General features: G+C 35.1%; 1 protein-coding gene and 1 long non-coding RNA gene across 4 annotated transcripts in view; one reads left to right on the top strand and one right to left on the bottom strand.

Moving 5' to 3' along the window:
- The window catches only part of LOC106051837 (macrophage mannose receptor 1-like), a 112,496-nt gene that overhangs the window by 10,403 nt on the left and 84,418 nt on the right, over window positions 1-17,675 (bottom strand). For all 3 annotated transcript variants that reach the window (XM_056004786.1, XM_056004785.1, XM_056004787.1), the window contains exons 36-42: window positions 17,431-17,531; window positions 14,746-14,880; window positions 14,484-14,636; window positions 14,209-14,369; window positions 6,501-6,609; window positions 5,466-5,716; window positions 4,077-4,245 (exon numbers count right to left, since the gene is read on the bottom strand). In XM_056004786.1, coding sequence (XP_055860761.1) covers window positions 4,077-4,245; window positions 5,466-5,716; window positions 6,501-6,609; window positions 14,209-14,369; window positions 14,484-14,636; window positions 14,746-14,880; window positions 17,431-17,531 — 1,079 coding nt within the window. The remainder of the gene's footprint in view (window positions 1-4,076; window positions 4,246-5,465; window positions 5,717-6,500; window positions 6,610-14,208; window positions 14,370-14,483; window positions 14,637-14,745; window positions 14,881-17,430; window positions 17,532-17,675) is intronic.
- The window catches only part of LOC129921813 (uncharacterized), a 38,547-nt gene that overhangs the window by 20,184 nt on the left and 688 nt on the right, over window positions 1-17,675 (top strand). The window lies entirely within an intron of this gene.

The raw sequence follows: 17,675 nt of genomic DNA, 5'->3' as shown, positions 1-17,675 counted from the left end.
CCTCTAACCTACACCTTCTGCAAAACAAAACTACACCTCCAACTTTCCTCCACAGAGCACACAACACAACTAGCAGACCTGACCTAACTTTTATCTCTACAGACATTACCGACTCTTCTAAAATAACAGTACTTGAAGACATAGGTAGTGACCACAGGCCTATACTCCTCAATATTGGAACGCCAGGTAGATACCAATCCAGCAAAACAACTAGATGGAACTATAAAAAAGCTAACTGGGCAGCTTTTTCACAAGAAACAGACACAAGACTATCAAGCATAATTGAGACACACGCCAATTCAACCTACACAACTATAGTCTCCAACATCTTACAAGCAGCAAAAAAACACATCCCTCGAGGCCAAGTTAAGAAATACAAACCTTTTTGGACACCTGAATTAGATAAATTAGTAAAGGAAAGAAACATGGCCAGGAAGACTATAGAAAAAAAACCTACTAGAGAGAACAAGACAACGTACAACAAATTGACAGGGCTTATAAGATACAAAATTAAAACAGAAAAAAAGAAAAAGTGGACCACAACATGTGAAGAACTAGATCTAAACAAGGATGGTCGAAAGGCCTGGACCCTTCTGCACCGGCTAGCAGGAAAGAAACAAATAACAAACCCCCAACCTATAAAAGGCACTGACGACATAATAACAGAAAACCTTAAAAAGGCTGAAACCTTCAACAAATATTTTGCCAGCATTAACAAGTCAAAGCCAAGAAAACAACTGGACCAGGCCTTCAGTAATATCTTAAAGAAAGAAGAAAAAGCTCCAACAGTCAACTGTCAGATCTTTGACACTCCCTTCACTCTACATGAACTCAATACTGCCCTAAAAAGCCTCAAGTCAAGAAAATCCCCTGGACCCGATAAAATAACAAATGAAATGATTCGGGGACTAGGACCACAGGCCCAAAACTGTATACTTAACTTTATCAACCATACATGGAAAACTGGAGACATACCACAGGAATGGAGAACCGCAAATATAATACCCATTTTAAAGAAAAATAAACCACCTGGAGACCCAAAAAGTTATAGACCAATATCTCTAACATCCAACTTTGGCAAAATGGCAGAAAAAATGATCAATAACCGACTTTATTGGTGGCTAGAAAGTACTTGCTCACTCCACAATGCACAAGCTGGCTTCAGGAAAGCAAGTAGAACAGAAGACCACCTCTTTCGTTTTATCCAGGACACAGTAGAAGGGTTTCATGAAAACAAGCACACTACAGCAGTATTTATAGATTTGCAGCAAGCCTATGATAGAGTGTGGAGAAAAGGTCTATTTTTGAAGATGAAAAAAATGGGCATCCATGGAAAAATGTACAGCTGGATCATGGCATTCTTAAAAACAGAACCATCCAAACCCGATTCGAAGGTGCCATCTCTAGTAAAAAAAGTTTGGAAGAAGGACTACCACAAGGTTCAGCCCTTAGCTGCACTCTCTTTCTAATCTTCATGAATGACCTCCCGGACCTCATTTCGGTCAATAAGGCACTTTATGCAGACGACCTTTTAATTTGGACTACAGAGAAATATCCAGTGCTGACTAGATCCAAACTAAATAGAGCCCTCACAACTATCTCCACATATTCAAAATTATGGAAAATGGAAATAAACAAAGAAAAGTCAGTTTATTCAATCTTTAGCCACAGCAACAAAACAGCAAAAAGAAACTACATCCTAAAAATAGACTCTCAGCCAATAAATAAAGAAGAAAATCCAACATATCTTGGTGTAAAACTAGACCAAAGACTGTCTCTAAAACACTTTATGGCAGATTTAAAAGAAAAGGCATCACAAAGATTAAACATAATAAAACACCTAGCAGGAACATCCTGGGGAGCTGAAAAGAAAATCTTAAGACAGCTATACACTGGATATGTCAGATCTGTAATGGATAACTGTCTCTCCATACAAGTAGCTGCCAACAAAACCTATCAATCATCATTAGATACAATCCAAAACCAAGCCTTGCGGCTAATTAGTGGAGGTATGAGAACTACTCCCACAGCAGCCTGTGAAATAAACTCCAATATTGAACCTCTTAAGTTAAGGCGCAACAGAGCAGCATTAGAAGCTATTGAGAGATACAGAAGGTTGGAGGACGATCATCCAAATAAATTACTAACACAGAGAAATAGGAAAAACAACCAAAAAAAGCAAAGAACTCTGATCCAACTTACTGACGAATTAGCCCTAAAACACCACCTACCCAATAACAGAGAAAAAATTACCAGGTTTTCAAACTTAACACCCGGACTAAACTACAAACAACCAACTATCAAAACACATTTACTAAATAACACCTTAACAAAAGAATCAAACCCACTGGAGCTCAAAGTAGGCACGCTTGAAACAATCGAAAGCTATCAAAAAACAGCTATCCATATTTATACAGACGGATCGGCTTTCAAAGCTACCATCAATGCTGGTCTTGGTGCCTTCCTGGTCTTCCCTAAAAATAAACACTTTGAGATAAGCGCACCCTGTGGTGATTACTGCTCAAACTTCCAAGCCAAAATTGAGGCAATTACCATAGCACTCCAGACAGTGGAAAACAAATTATATGAAGGAGTGCATCCACCATCAGATATTGTTGTCTTTACAGACTCCCAATCTACTCTGCAAGCACTTAACAGCAGCACCTCAAACAGCCCAAGAGAGTTGACAACACTCATTGTGATAATCCACCAGACGATATCAAAATTAAATATCAATATTACACTACAGTGGATCCCTGGACACATTGGCATCATGGGAAATGAAAAGGCAGATAAGCTATCAAAGGCAGGTTCATCTATGGAACAACCAGATAGACCTGTTAACTACCTCACCCTAAGGTCAATGTTAGTCAACAATCACAAAGAGGAGTGGCTCAACCAATGGGCATCAGGAAACACAGGCAGAGCCATGTACAGAGAAATGACTATGCCTAACAAACTGGACAGCATTAACTTCCTCCCCCGCAAAGAACAATCTACAATCTTCCAACTAAGAACAGGACACACACCACTATTAAATTACCACCTAAACAAAATAAACTCCACACAACTACCCCTTTGCAGACACTGCGCCCACCCCTTTGAAACCGTAAACCATATCCTCTATGAATGCCCCTCCCTAACCCACCTTAGGCAGACCCTACTTCCACTACAGCCCAACATAACCAACACCCTGTATGGCAGTGCTGAACAACTGAAGAAAACAGCACACTTTTTTTCCTTGGCACAGTCTGCAAAAGAGCTCACAGCTCAGCAGCAATAAAGCTGGCTAGAAGAAGAAGAAGAAGGTGACAAACATAGGTTATGAACTAATTCAGTGTGTGCAACAACATAAAGGAATTGAAGATAGATATAGATGCAACATTGAATGTAGACCAAACCATTTTCAGTAGGGACCATCTGCACCTGGATCTAAAATGCATGATCCACAGTCCTAGTAAGAAATCAACATAGTAGATAGAAAAATAAAGTTTGGTTATAAAATAATACATTTAGAGGTCTGATATTTCCCTACCATCTATACATATAATGTTCTTATCTCACAGTTTAGTCGACAGCAGACAGTGGTGTTCTCACCTTTTCTTATCTCACAGTTTAGTCGACAGCAGACAGTGGTGTTCTCACCTTTTCTTATCTCACAGTTTAATAAACAGCAGACAGTGGTGTTCTCACCTTTTCTTATCTCACAGTTTAATAAACAGCAGACAGTGGTGTTCTCACCTTTTCTTATCTCACAGTTTAGTCAACAGCAGACAGTGGTGTTCTCACCTTTTCTTATCTCACAGTTTAATAAACAGCAGACAGTGGTGTTCTCACCTTTTCTTATCTCACAGTTTAATAAACAGCAGATAGTGGTGTTCTCACCTTTTCTTATCTCACAGTTTAGTCAACAGCAGACAGTGGTGTTCTCACCTTTTCTTATCTCACAGTTTAATAAACAGCAGACAGTGGTGTTCTCACCTTTTCTTATCTCACAGTTTAATAAACAGCAGACAGTGGTGTTCTCACCTTTCTTATCTCACAGTTTAATAAACAGCAGACAGTGGTGTTCTCACCTTTTCTTATCTCACATACGTAAGGTAACTTCTGGTCACAATTTGTGTCATTCCATTCAGCTTTTGAGAAAGCCACACAGCTGCTATTTGTTTGTAGATCAGGATTCCCTGATGACCAAAATGTTCTCTGAACTGGCCAGTGATCAGTCCAATAGTAGACAAGTGTGTCCTGGAATAAAAAATCAAGCATTAATTGAAATCTAAATCTAGAACTCACATTATCAAATAAAATCAGAAACAACAAAATATGCAGTGATGATCAACTTTCAGTAGAAAAAGTCGCTACTTAATTCTAAGTCTTATATTAAGTTTAATATTTTGTAAGTGGAACTAATATTAATTAATGTAGAAAAAAATCTAGATTCCTTTTAAGACCTTGCAAACCAGCAAGTAGGCAGTGAAAGGTTATCTGTTTCTTCTGCCAGCATAAGAAAACCACTAACCAATGGAATGTTTTAATTAAAATATTCTATATACAGCAAAAATTATTGGTTATATAATTCAGTGATGCCCAAACTGCATCCAACAGGCCTTACATGTTTCCATTCGGACTGCCGAAACTTTGGAACAAAGTGTAGAAAATGAAAAAAGAAGGTTGAAAAATGTATTTTTCCTAAGTTAGGACTCAAACTTTCATATATTTCATTCTAATCTAGTGTATTCTAATATTCATATTATTATTTCTTTTAAAGAACACAATGCTTATTTCTTTTGGTAACAAAAGTTGACAGCTACTTTGGTTCTTGTACAATTTTGCTGCTCTCTTGAACTGGCTGTGTCCTTGACACTTTGAATGTGCAACACATTACTGCATCTTTTTGGTTTGTGTTCTTTTGGTATTAATGTGAACGGTACCATAGCATTTAATATTTGTGCGTTAAGGAAATGGGAGAGTCAAAGAAATGAAAAGCAGGAAATGTAGAAACTTCCAGAAAAAGTGGATAGATTTATGCATGATTATAAGCCAACATTTGATTTACACAGAAAAAGTGGCTGTTTTTAAAGAACATAACATAAAAAGGCATTGTAAAACAAAACATTTTTAAAGTAAGGTGGTATTGTTGGTTTGAGTGGCAAAGAAAAGAATTGCTAATTTACACCTAGTTGAGTGATTGACTTATATCAGAAGATATTGATCTACAAATAAATAATGTTCAATTAAGTTGAAATGAATTATTTTGAAACACTTTTTTAAAATACTATGAGTTTATTTTATAAATTTCTTATGTAAAAAACAACACAACAACAACAACAACAACAAAGTTTTAGTATGGCTATTCAATACAGCTCTATCACTTATTAAAAAAAGATTAAATTAAATAGCCATTGAGTAAGTGGTATCACCTAACCTTAAAACTGGTACAGTTGTAGACATGACATCAAACCTACCATACTGTATCTCATGCCTATCCAGGCTGGGTCTGAAATGTCACTGTTGTATAAACCTAAATCCACCCTGGCCACTTCAAAAGTGTCCAGTGTTGAGGCTAGGTCTCCTCCTTGTGCCTGACACATGCTTCTGGCAGAGTCCCAGGTTTGAGGCTGGCTCACAAACAGGTAGCATGTATTTTTGTATTGGACGTAGCCGGAAGGACAAGTTGAGGATGAGCTTGTGGTGCTAGGTACTGTTGAGGAAGGGGCTGAAATGTTGACAAACACATATTTTATATCCCATTTCCTAAAAATATTTGTAGTTTGTTGATAGAATTAATTGTTTTGTCTCTGCACTCACAGGTAAAATTGTCTACATAAACAAAGAAAGATGCTAGTTTCATTACTTTAACAAATTTGTTACTAGACTTCATTTAGAAAACAAAAAAATTGCACTGTATGGAACACATGATATAATTTTCAAAGCATCAAGTGGGGAAGAGGGTATGTGACAAGCTGCATTTTACTTTTCCCCCAACAAATCTAAAAAAAAATAAAAAAATTTGCAGGAATTAAATTAATTTCATGTTGAAAACTTTTCAACAATCTCTTTGCCACTGGACCCAATGAGATACATGATTTCAATATCATGAATACCTTCATTCCAATTGCACAATCACTAATATGTAGGCTACAATAGATTCCCTTCAGCCACATCTCACTATTAGACATTGATTACTAAAGTACTATTCCGTTTAGCAATTAAACAGTGTGCATCAATGTGTAATATACAGATTGTGAACACCATTCCTCAAAATCAGTTAAAATAAGTCCTTTTTTTTTCTATGATAAAGATAGCTAAATATTTTTAGACTAACCATTAAACAGAAAAAAAAAATTTCAGAAAGCAATGAATGATTTCATCATGCATTAACTTGAATTGTTTGACTCACATAGACAAGATGAAAATGTACAAAAAATGAATAAATTGACTGAATTTCCTAACAATAATTGACTAACTTAAGCAAGAAATAATTGATTTTACTAAATTACCTTTCATTGTTTGACACAGATAAGCGTTCTTCTTACTACACTGGTCTTTATTCCATTTAGCAACATCATCTGCTTTTTTAGGGTTTCTTAACATAGCTACACAATTACCCTGTAAGGACAATAATAACACTGTCTCCATCAATCAAAACATACATTCTAATGCATACTTTTTATTTTAATGAAGGTTGAGAATGTAACATGAACAGATGCTGGGCCAATCTTATAAGATTCAGTTACCTTAAATAAAAGATTAACTCTCTCTGAAAGTAAAATGTCATTAGTTTGAGAAACATGTCATGTGCTGAAAGCAAAAATTTAGATAAGTTCTGATTCATCTGATTTAAATATTATTAAGATTGCTATTTTGCCTATGTTCTGTTATTTTTTGCAAAAGTATGTATATTGTCAAAGATGAGCACAATTCTCATTTTCTATGAACTCATTTTAAAAAAGCCAGCCACACACATGGCATGCATAAGTTGGGTCTATACTGCAGATAGGCTTGCTTCTTCTCTCAGCTTTTTGTTGGCTCTGCGTTCTTTCATGCTGGCCACTCTCCTTGCCTAGTATCTTGAGACACTTGAGACTCCTTTACGCCATGAGGAGCAATCAAGAGCTAGTGTTTCCCAGCCGTGAATGTCAATATTACACTCCTTGAGGGAGCTCTTAAGGGTGTCTTGAAAACACTAGTGCTGACCCCCAGAAAGCACTTTCCTGCAAATAGTTCACCATAAAGAAGTTGTTTGTGAAGGCAATTTTCTGGCATATGGACTACATGTCCCACCCATCAAGATTGGGATCTTTTAGCTGTGGCATGGAAAATGTTCACATTTGATAATTGCAGGATTTTAACGTCTGTTGTGTGGCCAACCCAGTTCACCTGATAAATTTTTCTTAGACTTTGTTAGAAAGAGCTTAGTTTTTTGATGTAGCGCAAATATAAGGTCCAGGACTCTAATGCATATAACAGCACTGTAGACTTTCAGTTTTGTAGATATGCTGAGTCCTTTCCATTGCCACACTGTCATTGAAGTCTGCCAAAAGCAGCACTGGCATGAGCATCACGGAAGTCTACCTCCTCATTTAGGTTAGCTTTTACTGACATGATATGGTGCTTCCCAAATAGACAAACTTTGTAACAATTGCTTTTTTTTTTTGGCAATTAATGAGAATGTCTGACATGGTGACTGATTTATTTGGAGTAAGTTGGTGCTGCATTTCTTTTACATTGATGATGAGGCCCTAATTTTTGTAGGCTTTGGCAAAAAGGGACAAGCTCTTTTGAAGGTCCTCTTCATTTGAGGCATTGAGGGCACAGTGCTCTGCAAATAGCATCTCTCTGATGCAGTCATATTTTACTTTGGTCTTCGCCTTAAGTCTTTGAACAATGAATAGACTTGTGTAAGTGTGATATTGTGTTTCAAATCCAAGGCTTTCTTAGCGATAGGCATCTTTCAGCAAGATGATAACATTAATCTGAATAATATTGGAGCCAGCACACAGCTCTGCTTCACTCCTCTTGAGACAGGAAAAGGCTTAGAGTAGTCTCCATTGTCTTGGACTCTTGCTTGCATGCAAGCCATAATGAAATTGGCGCACCATTGTTATGAATTGTTCACTCATTATCTTATCTTATATAATATAGACGTTACTTCAAAAAAGATGATTACGTCCTACGCGTCATTCATTTAGTCATGCATATTAACAAATGACTTACACTGGTTTTCCTGGCTAGCTCAGGCAACCCATTCCATGCTCTAATAGCACTAGGGAAGAAGGAGTATTTGTACAAATTTGTCCTAGCATATGGGACGAGGAATGTGCCTTTATCTTTGTGTCTTTCAGAGTATTTTATTAAATTTTGTTTTTGTATTTGAAGATTATGGTTCAGTGTTTTATCTATAATTGCTACTTTACTTTTGAGTCTTCTGTCCTGAAGGCTTTCTAAATTTAGTGATTTTACTAAAGGTGTTACTCTGGTTAAATGTGAATATTCGTTTGTTATGAATCTCACTGCTCTATTTTGTGTCTGTTCCAGTTTCTTAATGTTTTCTTGAGTTGAGGGGTCCCAAACGGAGGATGCATATTCTATTATTGGCCTAACCAAGGTTAAATAACATTTTAGTTTTATGTTCTTATTTGATTTATAGAAATTTCTTTTAATAAACCCTAATGCTTTGTTTGATTTTTTTATAGTTTCATCAATATGTGGATTCCATGACAGTTTTTCATTTATTATAACACCTAGGTATTTTGCGTTTTTAGTCTGTGTTACTGGTTTGCCATGAATAAGATAAGTGGAATTAATTTGTTTTAGTTTTTTTGTTACTCTTAACAACTGACATTTTTCTGGGTGGAAAGACATGCTCCAATTTGATTCCCATTTCTGTAATTCATCTAATTCTCTTTGTAAAATATCTGTGTCTTGTGTTGTTTTTATTGTTCTATATATTATGCAATCGTCTGCAAATAATGTGACTTTTGTTCCTGAGGTAATGCAATTTGGTAAATCATTTATGTAAATTAAAAATAGTAGTGGACCTAAGACAGTTCCTTGAGGTACACCTGAATTTACTGTTATTGGTGTTGATTTATTATTACAGTTTGTTCTCTCTCTATCAGAATATCTTTAATACACTGATGCAATGGACCATTAATGCCAAAATATTTTAATTTTTTAAGCAAACTATGGTGGTGAACTTTGTCAAAAGCCTTGGAAAAATCTAGTAAGATAGCATCTATTTGTTCACTATTATCTAAACCTTTTGAAAAGTCATCAATTAGTCCTATTAGTTGTGTTTCGCATGATCTATATTTCCTAAAGCCATGTTGGTATGGGGTGAGGACATTATGTTTGTCTAAGTGGTTTATGATGTTGCTACATATTATGTGTTCTAGGATTTAACATGTGATGCTGGTAAGTGATACTGGTCTGTAGTTTCCTGGGTCAGATTTTTCTTTTTTTTAGATGGGGGGGGGTGACATTAGCTTCTTTCCAGTCCTTTGGTACTCTGCCCTGGTTAAGCAATGCCTGAAAGAGTATTTTGAACACTGGGGATAGCTCATTGCTTAGTTCTCTGAGTAATCTAGCTGGAATCTTATCTTATCTTATATAATACAGACGTTACTTCAAAAAAGAAGATGATTACGTCCTACGCGTCATGCATTTAGTCATGCATATTAACCAATGACTTAAATTCTGCCAAGTCACTGGTTTTCCTGGCTAGCTCAGGCAACCCATTCCATGCTCTAATAGCACTAGGGAAGAAGGAGTATTTGTACAAATTTGTCCTAGCATATGGGATGAGGAATGTGCCTTTATCTTTGTGTCTTTCAGAGTATTTTATTAAATTTTGTTTTTGTATTTGAAGATTATGGTTCAGTGTTTTATGTATTATTGCTACTTTACTTTTGAGCCTTCTGTCCTGAAGGCTTTCTAAATTTAGTGATTTTACTAAAGGTGTTACTCTAGTCAAATGTGAATATTCGTTTGTTATGAATCGCACTGCTCTATTTTGTGTCTGTTCTAGTTTCTTAATGTTTTCTTGAGTTGAGGGGTCCCAAACAGAGGATGCATATTCTATTATTGGCCTAACCAAGGTTAAATAACATTTTAGTTTTATGTTCTTATTTGATTTATAGAAATTTCTTTTAATAAATCCTAATGCTTTGTTTGATTTTTTTGTAGTTTCATCAATATGTGGATTCCATGACAGTTTTTCATTTATTATAACACCTAGGTATTTTGCGTTTTTAGTCTGTGTTACTGGTTTGCCATGAATAAGATAAGTGGAATTAATTTGTTTTAGTTTTTTTGTTACTCTTAACAACTGACATTTTTCTGGGTGGAAAGACATGCTCCAATTTGATTCCCATTTCTGTAATTCATCTAATTCTCTTTGTAAAATATCTGTGTCTTGTGTTGTTTTTATTGTTCTATATATTATGCAATCGTCTGCAAATAATCTGACTTTTGTTCCTGAAGTAATGCAATTTGGTAAATCATTTATGTAAATTAAAAATAGTAGTGGACCCAAGACTGTTCCTTGAGGTACACCTGAGTTTACTGTTATCGGTGTTGATTTAGAGCCATTTATTATTACAGTTTGTTCTCTCCCTATCAGAAAGTCTTTAATCCACTGATGCAGTGGACCATTAATGCCGAAATATTTTAATTTTTTAAGCAAACTATGGTGGTGAACTTTGTCAAAAGCCTTAGAAAAATCTAGTAAGATAGCATCTATTTGTTCACTATTATCTAAACCTTTTGAAAAATCATCAATTAGTCCTATTAGTTGTGTTTCACATGATCTATATTTCCTAAAGCCATGTTGGTATGGTGTGAGGACATTATGTTTGTCTAAGTGGTTTATGATGTTGCTACATATTATGTGTTCTAGGATTTTACATGTGATGCTGGTAAGTGATACTGGTCTGTAGTTTCCTGGGTCAGATTTTTCTCCTTTTTTAAATAGGGGGGTGACATTAGCTTCTTTCCAGTCCTTTGGTACTCTGCCCTGGTTAAGTGAAGCCTGAAAGAGTATTTTGAACACTGGGGCTAGCTCATTACTTAGTTCTTTGAGTAATCTAGCTGGAATACCATCAGGTCCAGAAGCTTTATTTGGTTTGGTGTTGGCTAATAGTTTTTGAATTCCATTTTCTTGTACTACTATATCTTCTATGTTGTCTACTTGGTTCAAATTCAGTAATATGTCTTTGTCTCCTGGGGCTGAGAATGCTGATGCAAAGTATTTGTTTAGAATGTTTGCTTTAGTTTCATTATCATTATGTATTATGTTATGTTCATCTTTTAATGGCGCTACGCCTGTTGTTTCCATTTTTTTAGACTTAATGTATGACCATAGGTTTTTGTTGTTGTCTTTAGATATTACATTGTTTATGTATTCACTCTGCAGCTGTCTGCTTACTTTTTGGGTTAAGTGTTTAATTTTTATATACTTTTTGTAAACTCTTTCTGCATTAGTTTCTTTAAATTTTCTATATAGGTTTTCCTTCTGTTTACAAAGCTTCTTTAGTCTATTATTAAACCAGCATTTATTTATTTTGTTTGATGTGTATTTAGTTGGTATTTGATTTTCTATAATGCTTTTAAGATGGTTTTTAATGAAATTCCAGAGGTCATCGACTGGTTGGTTAATGTCTTTTTCTAATAAGAATGTTTGTTGAAAGTTTAATGCAGCTTGGTGTAGTTGTGTTAGGTTACATTTATTCCAGAGTAAGATTTTTCTTTTGGGTTTTATATTGGCTACTGCTTTTATCTGACTGTGTATTTTTATTATCTCATGGTCTGATAGACCAGGGATAATATCATAATCAACTACTAATCCAGGTCTGTTGGTTAAGAAGAGATCTAATGTGTTGTTTAATCTAGTTGGCTTTTTAATGATTTGATCTAAACTTAGGTTGTGTAAAGTTTCTATGAAAAGCTCATTTATGTCCTTAAGGTTTTGGTGTTTATCTATGGTTAGTGTTTTCCAATTTATATCAGGTAGGTTGAAATCACCCATAATCCAAAAAACTGCATTTTTATTTGTCTCTTTAAGTGTCGTAATCTGATTACATAGTTCCTGCATGTATTCTAAACTAGAATTTGGTGGTCTGTAAATGCTGCCTATTATTAGGGATGTTGAGGTGGTATTAATTTTACAAAATGTTGATTCTATATTTTTTGAGTTAGGTAAGGTAATTTCTTCTGCTATAAGAGTGTTTTTTATTGCTAAAAGAACTCCTCCATGATTATCAGCCCTATCTTTTCTAAAAATTTCATAATTACTATTGAAAATTTCTGCATTATAAATTTCAGGATGTAGCCAAGTTTCTGTGCCTGCAATTATGTCTGGTTTCTCACATTCTAATAAAATTTCTAAATCTGCTGTTTTGTTCCTAATGCTTTGAAAATTTATTATTAAGGTTTTAAGGTATTTTGGTGTTACTTCTTTAGTAGGTTTGTTTAGTGAGGCTGTTGTATTAATTTTAGTAGATTTAGGTTTAACAGGAGTTGATCTGGCTAGTGGTTGATGAGTTTGGTTTGGGATGGTGTTTAGGATGTTGTATGGGTTAGAAGTGTCTGCATCAAAGGAATCAAACAGTCCTGATGTAAACTGAGGTAACCCACACGGTACACAGTGCCATGATGCATCTTTGTTGCCTAAGGCATAATACACAGGTGTATTCATATGGAGACATGATGCATGGTACCATTCATCGCAGGTGTCACATTGAATGGCTTTCTGTTTCATGGTGCATACTTTTTTGCAGATGTTGCATCTATCTTTAGATCTAGGCCCTGGATTTGACTCTACATCTCCTGCTATTAATATTAACAGTGATAGGTATTTATTTCTGCTGTGTCTGATTGAGAACTTCCATTTGTGATGGGTAATCTTCTTTAGTGTTATAGATGTGTATGTTAGGTTATTTTTTAAGTTGCTTTGATCTAAAGTGTGATGATTGATTATGACTGTTGTTTCTTTTTTAAGTTTAGTGTTGACTAAGGTAGATCTGGTTCTGTGTTCAGCTAGTATGTATTTAGTAATTATTAGGATAAATAGCCAGAGCAATTTCATGATGACTGTTGTTGATTTTAGTTTTTAAAGGGGTCTAGTCTAAATCTAGTTTAAGGTTTACAATGCCTAATTTATGTCTAAATCTAAATTGAAAGCTAATTTACAATGACAAATCTAATGAAATGGTTTATTAAATTCAAAATATGGACCTTGACTAGATCTAGATCTAATTCTAGATCAATATATTTATGTGTATAATTAACTATATAGAATATTACTATTAGTTATTATTAGTAGTATTAGTAGATGATAGTAGATCTAAAGCCTTAATTAAAGTCTAAGTCTAACACTAAAATAGACTGACTTGACTAGGTCTAGATTCTAGATCTAGTCCTAAGGGCTAAGCTAAGAGTTGTTAATTTGAATTAATTAGTGGAAAAAAATGCTGAATTAAGTTAAATATATAATTTAAAGATATTAGTTTATTAGTTAAATAGATTTTTAAATGAATTTGGTTTGATTTAATACAACAAAACGAAAAATTTAACTCATCTCTTATAACAGTAAACAGGGAGCAGCCATCTTGCCAAGAGCGCGTAACTCCACTTGTTACCCCTACACCTCTGATTGATGGAATACCATCAGGTCCAGACGCTTTATTTGGTCAAACAACTCTAATAGTTTAACATTTATCTGGTAGGTCTCTGTTAATTTAGCTGTCAGCTCTGAACTGCCTAGTGCATACATTTTAGCAGGGATGCAGTCTAATCCTGGTGCCTTACCAGTTGAGAGGTTAGATATTGCAGTTACTACTTCAATGAATGGGCAGGATCAGCAAGTGAATTGTTGCTTGGGACTTTTTCCAGGTGGACAATGGCTTTGGCACTAATGCAAAAGTATGTATATATATCTCTGTGGCCATACTTGTTCTTTAAGTCTGCCAAACGAGGCACAGGCACATGCAACAGAGAAGTCTATCTCATCAACTAGTTGGCATTTACTACAATGGTTCTTTCCAAAAAGACAAACTTTTATATAAATTCTAATCATTTCATTATAGTACATTGGTCCTTCAACACTTGGCATAAGTATGCAGAATGTCAAAATTAGATGTTATTGAAATTTTTTTCAAGCCTTTAAAATACAAATCAATATGAAACAAAAAGGTCATGAAAACTTACTGATTGCCAATAACTGTAAGGAGGTTGTGATTCACTAGCCACCCAGTTGGTGTATGTGAATTGAGAGTTGTCTTGCCAACTATAAGAGTAGCGCTTGGCAAGGTCACTGAGGCCTATCCACATGTCAGAGTTTACAGTAGAAAAGAGCATTGTGATTGTTTCTGTATAGATAGTTGATAATTTGGAATTAAGGGTTTACATGACATAGTGTACTGTATAACAAAATTAATAAATAAACTTCTAAATATTTCTTTGATCAAAAGTCTTAAACAAACCTTGGTCTTGAAGACTGTTAATACTTCCAATATCTACACGCTTGGGGGATGTAAGGTTGCGACAAAAATCTCTGGCCTGTATCCAGCCTAGCTTTGGGTCATTGCTCAAGTCATTTCCCAAGCCACCAACAAAGTAGCATTTGTTACTTTTGACTGTTAGGAAATGAGATTATATACTTAGGGTTAGTTTCCTATCTAATTAAGCAAACATTTTAATAGTATTTTTTCAAAAAGACATATACAAGGAAATATTATTGACTACCTTCACTGACAAATCCATAAGGACAGTTTCCATCAATCAGAGGTGTAGGGGTAACAACTATAGCAGCATTAGAGTTGTTTGACTTTTTACAGATGTAACCAAAATTAGTGTTACAGTTGTCATCAATCCAATATCCTGGGAATAAATGTTGAACTGTTCAATCACAATAACATAAACAATCTATTCAAGAATTATGTAGTTTTATTTAGTTCCAGAAACTTACATTTCTAAGCAAAAAAAAAGGTTCTTGAACTAAATCATTAAGTATGCATATGCCAAATATTATTTTACTATAACTAATTACAAAAATTTTAAATTTCTGACTTTAAGAGAACTTCCCACTTAGGATTGGGATGAGGCAGGAAAAACAAATGTGAAAATTCAAATCTATTTGAAGCACTTGACTTGAGGGAAACAAACCTGAACTACACAGTTCAAAGCATCACTTGCAAAACTCAAAATAATATGAAAAGACAAAGGCATAGCCCTCGACACCAAAATCAGAATGATACGCTCCCTGGTCACAGCTATATTCTCATATGCTTGCGAGTATTGGAAGCTGACTGCAGAGCTAGAGAGGAGGATCCTAGCAATGGAATTGAGCTGCAACAGAAGGATCCAAGGCATCACATTTCAAGATTTCATTACAAATGAAGTGATTAGAGACAGGGTTACTACAGCAATCAGACCCCAGTTTGTCCTGCTAACTATTGCAAAAAAAAAAAGGCAAACTAAAACTCTATGACCATATTAAAAGGTCTTTATGGATCACAAAGACATTCCTTCAGGGAACAGTACCAGGAAAAAGAAGAAGAGGCAGACAGAGAAAGCGATGGGAAGACAACATAAAAGAATGGGCTGGCCTGCCACTGAAAGAGGTTCTATCCAAGGCAAAAGACAGAGAGGAATGGAGAACCAATCTTGTGTGGTGCCCCAATGATCCAAGAGACTAAGGTATAAGTGAAACTGATCTTTGTCTTTACTGATTTATGTTTCAACTATACTATTTGATGTCAGTCAAGTTATCATTGTGGTTTATATTTGGAATTACTTTTTCTATTGATTGAGTTTTAAGGCATTAAACTCAAGAAGTTACATTGAGAGGTGTCTTACTTCAGTGTATCCTAACAGTGAGTTGTAATAGATTTTTTTTGCACCTCCAAATCTGCATATCTCGTATGATTGTGGAGACAATAGAAAGCTCTCTCCAAATACAATTGTGACATTACAAAGTAGCATTAGAAGTATTGTTATAACCTTGCTATTCACACCGACATCCAAGATAGTGCAGAAGATGCGCACTATTAGTGACTAGACTAGGAAGGATCTTGACATTAGAAGAAGAGAAAAGGATTTCTGCCCAAGTATAGAACCGAGATGAAGATACTGTGTTCAAGGCAGATGTCCTATGTGTTTGTCAAGTCACCATGTAAATAAATACATATACCTCGTTGAGTCACCTCCCTTCAGTTATTACATTGGTGTCAGAAGTGGGATTTTAGGCGACTCAACGAGAGAAGGTAGGATTCGATCTAATGGCATCTTTAAAACAACTAGACTGTTAGTTAAAGAGCTAAGGCAGGAGCTTCGTTACAGACACCTAAAGCTTGGTGGTAAGCCCTGATCGATGAAGACGAAGATCCGGAGACCTACCTATCTGAAATTGAGCCAGATATGGTTGAGCTCATTGGCAAGATACAGAAAGATATTGATGCAATGCATGAACAAATTAACAGGATGGGGAACAAGGTAGATGAAAGTGTATTGCAACAGATCAATTTGATACAATGGTGTCTCAAGCGAAAGGAGGAATAGACTTGTTGGTGAAGGAGCAGTTGCCTGCAGACTCGTTGGTGAAGAAGTTGCATGGTCAAGACTGAGGCTGCACAAACAGTGGTGACGGAGACGCTGGGGATTGGAGCGCTGTCTGTGTTGTGGGCAAGTCTTGTGGTTGAATAACAAACAATGTAAGGCAATTAACAGTTTAAAAAAATGGTTGAATCATTCAAAAGAAACCTAAAACAGCTACAGAAAAACATTATTCTTGATTCAAGTTGTTCCACCATGACTGACGCATAACTTTCCACATAATGCAGACATGGCAACACATGTCTCAGAAGATGAAAAAATTGGCCAAGAATTATTAGAGAATGATGAGCTACTTTAAACAAGCTTACTGTACAAACTTGTCTGTTGAGATATTGTATGTAGAGAGCTAGCAAAAGACATACATTCAATATAAATATTGAACTGGTTTGAATGTGTCAATGCTTCCGTTAAAATCAAAAATGAAAAAAAAAAAAAAGAATGCTTCTGATGAATGTTTAAAAGTAACAGTGCCAATAAGTTGTGCCCAAGCTATCCCAAATAGAAATTCTAAATCAACACCACTGAAATCTAAAATCAATTATTGAAATACAAAGTTATAAGCAGTTGAACATTAGTTTAGATTTATATCAAAGATTAGAAACATTTTTAAGTAGCATGTTATGCTAATACTTTTTAGATGTCTGTGTAGATATTTGTAGTTTAAAGAAATAACATTTAATAGATACAATTAAAGAAAGATAGTCTAAATAAAATTTCATTAAAAAATCAACAAATACAAATGACTGTTGTTTTTTCAATATTTTAGAAATTAGTAGAAACTCTTCAAATTCATCACATACATACATCACAACTCACCATTACTACCACTTAAATCCACACAGCGTTCTGCACCATAACCATCATTTGGTTCACCTCTACCCCAGGCTACAAAATTAGTGGGCATACCATCAGACCAGCTGGATGTGAAAGACAACATTTGGTTAGGGCCAAGGTACTATTCAATGAAAATTAATACAATATTTGCAATGATAAATGAAAATAGTTTTCTTTTTTTTTTGTTGTTGTTACATTGCTTCATTCTTTAAAAAAAAAAATCAAGC

Source organism: Biomphalaria glabrata, chromosome 11, assembly GCF_947242115.1.
Source record: "Biomphalaria glabrata chromosome 11, xgBioGlab47.1, whole genome shotgun sequence".
NCBI lineage: Eukaryota > Metazoa > Mollusca > Gastropoda > Planorbidae > Biomphalaria > Biomphalaria glabrata.
Note: the sequence above shows the minus strand (reverse complement) of the source record. Positions and strands in the feature narration are given on the sequence as shown.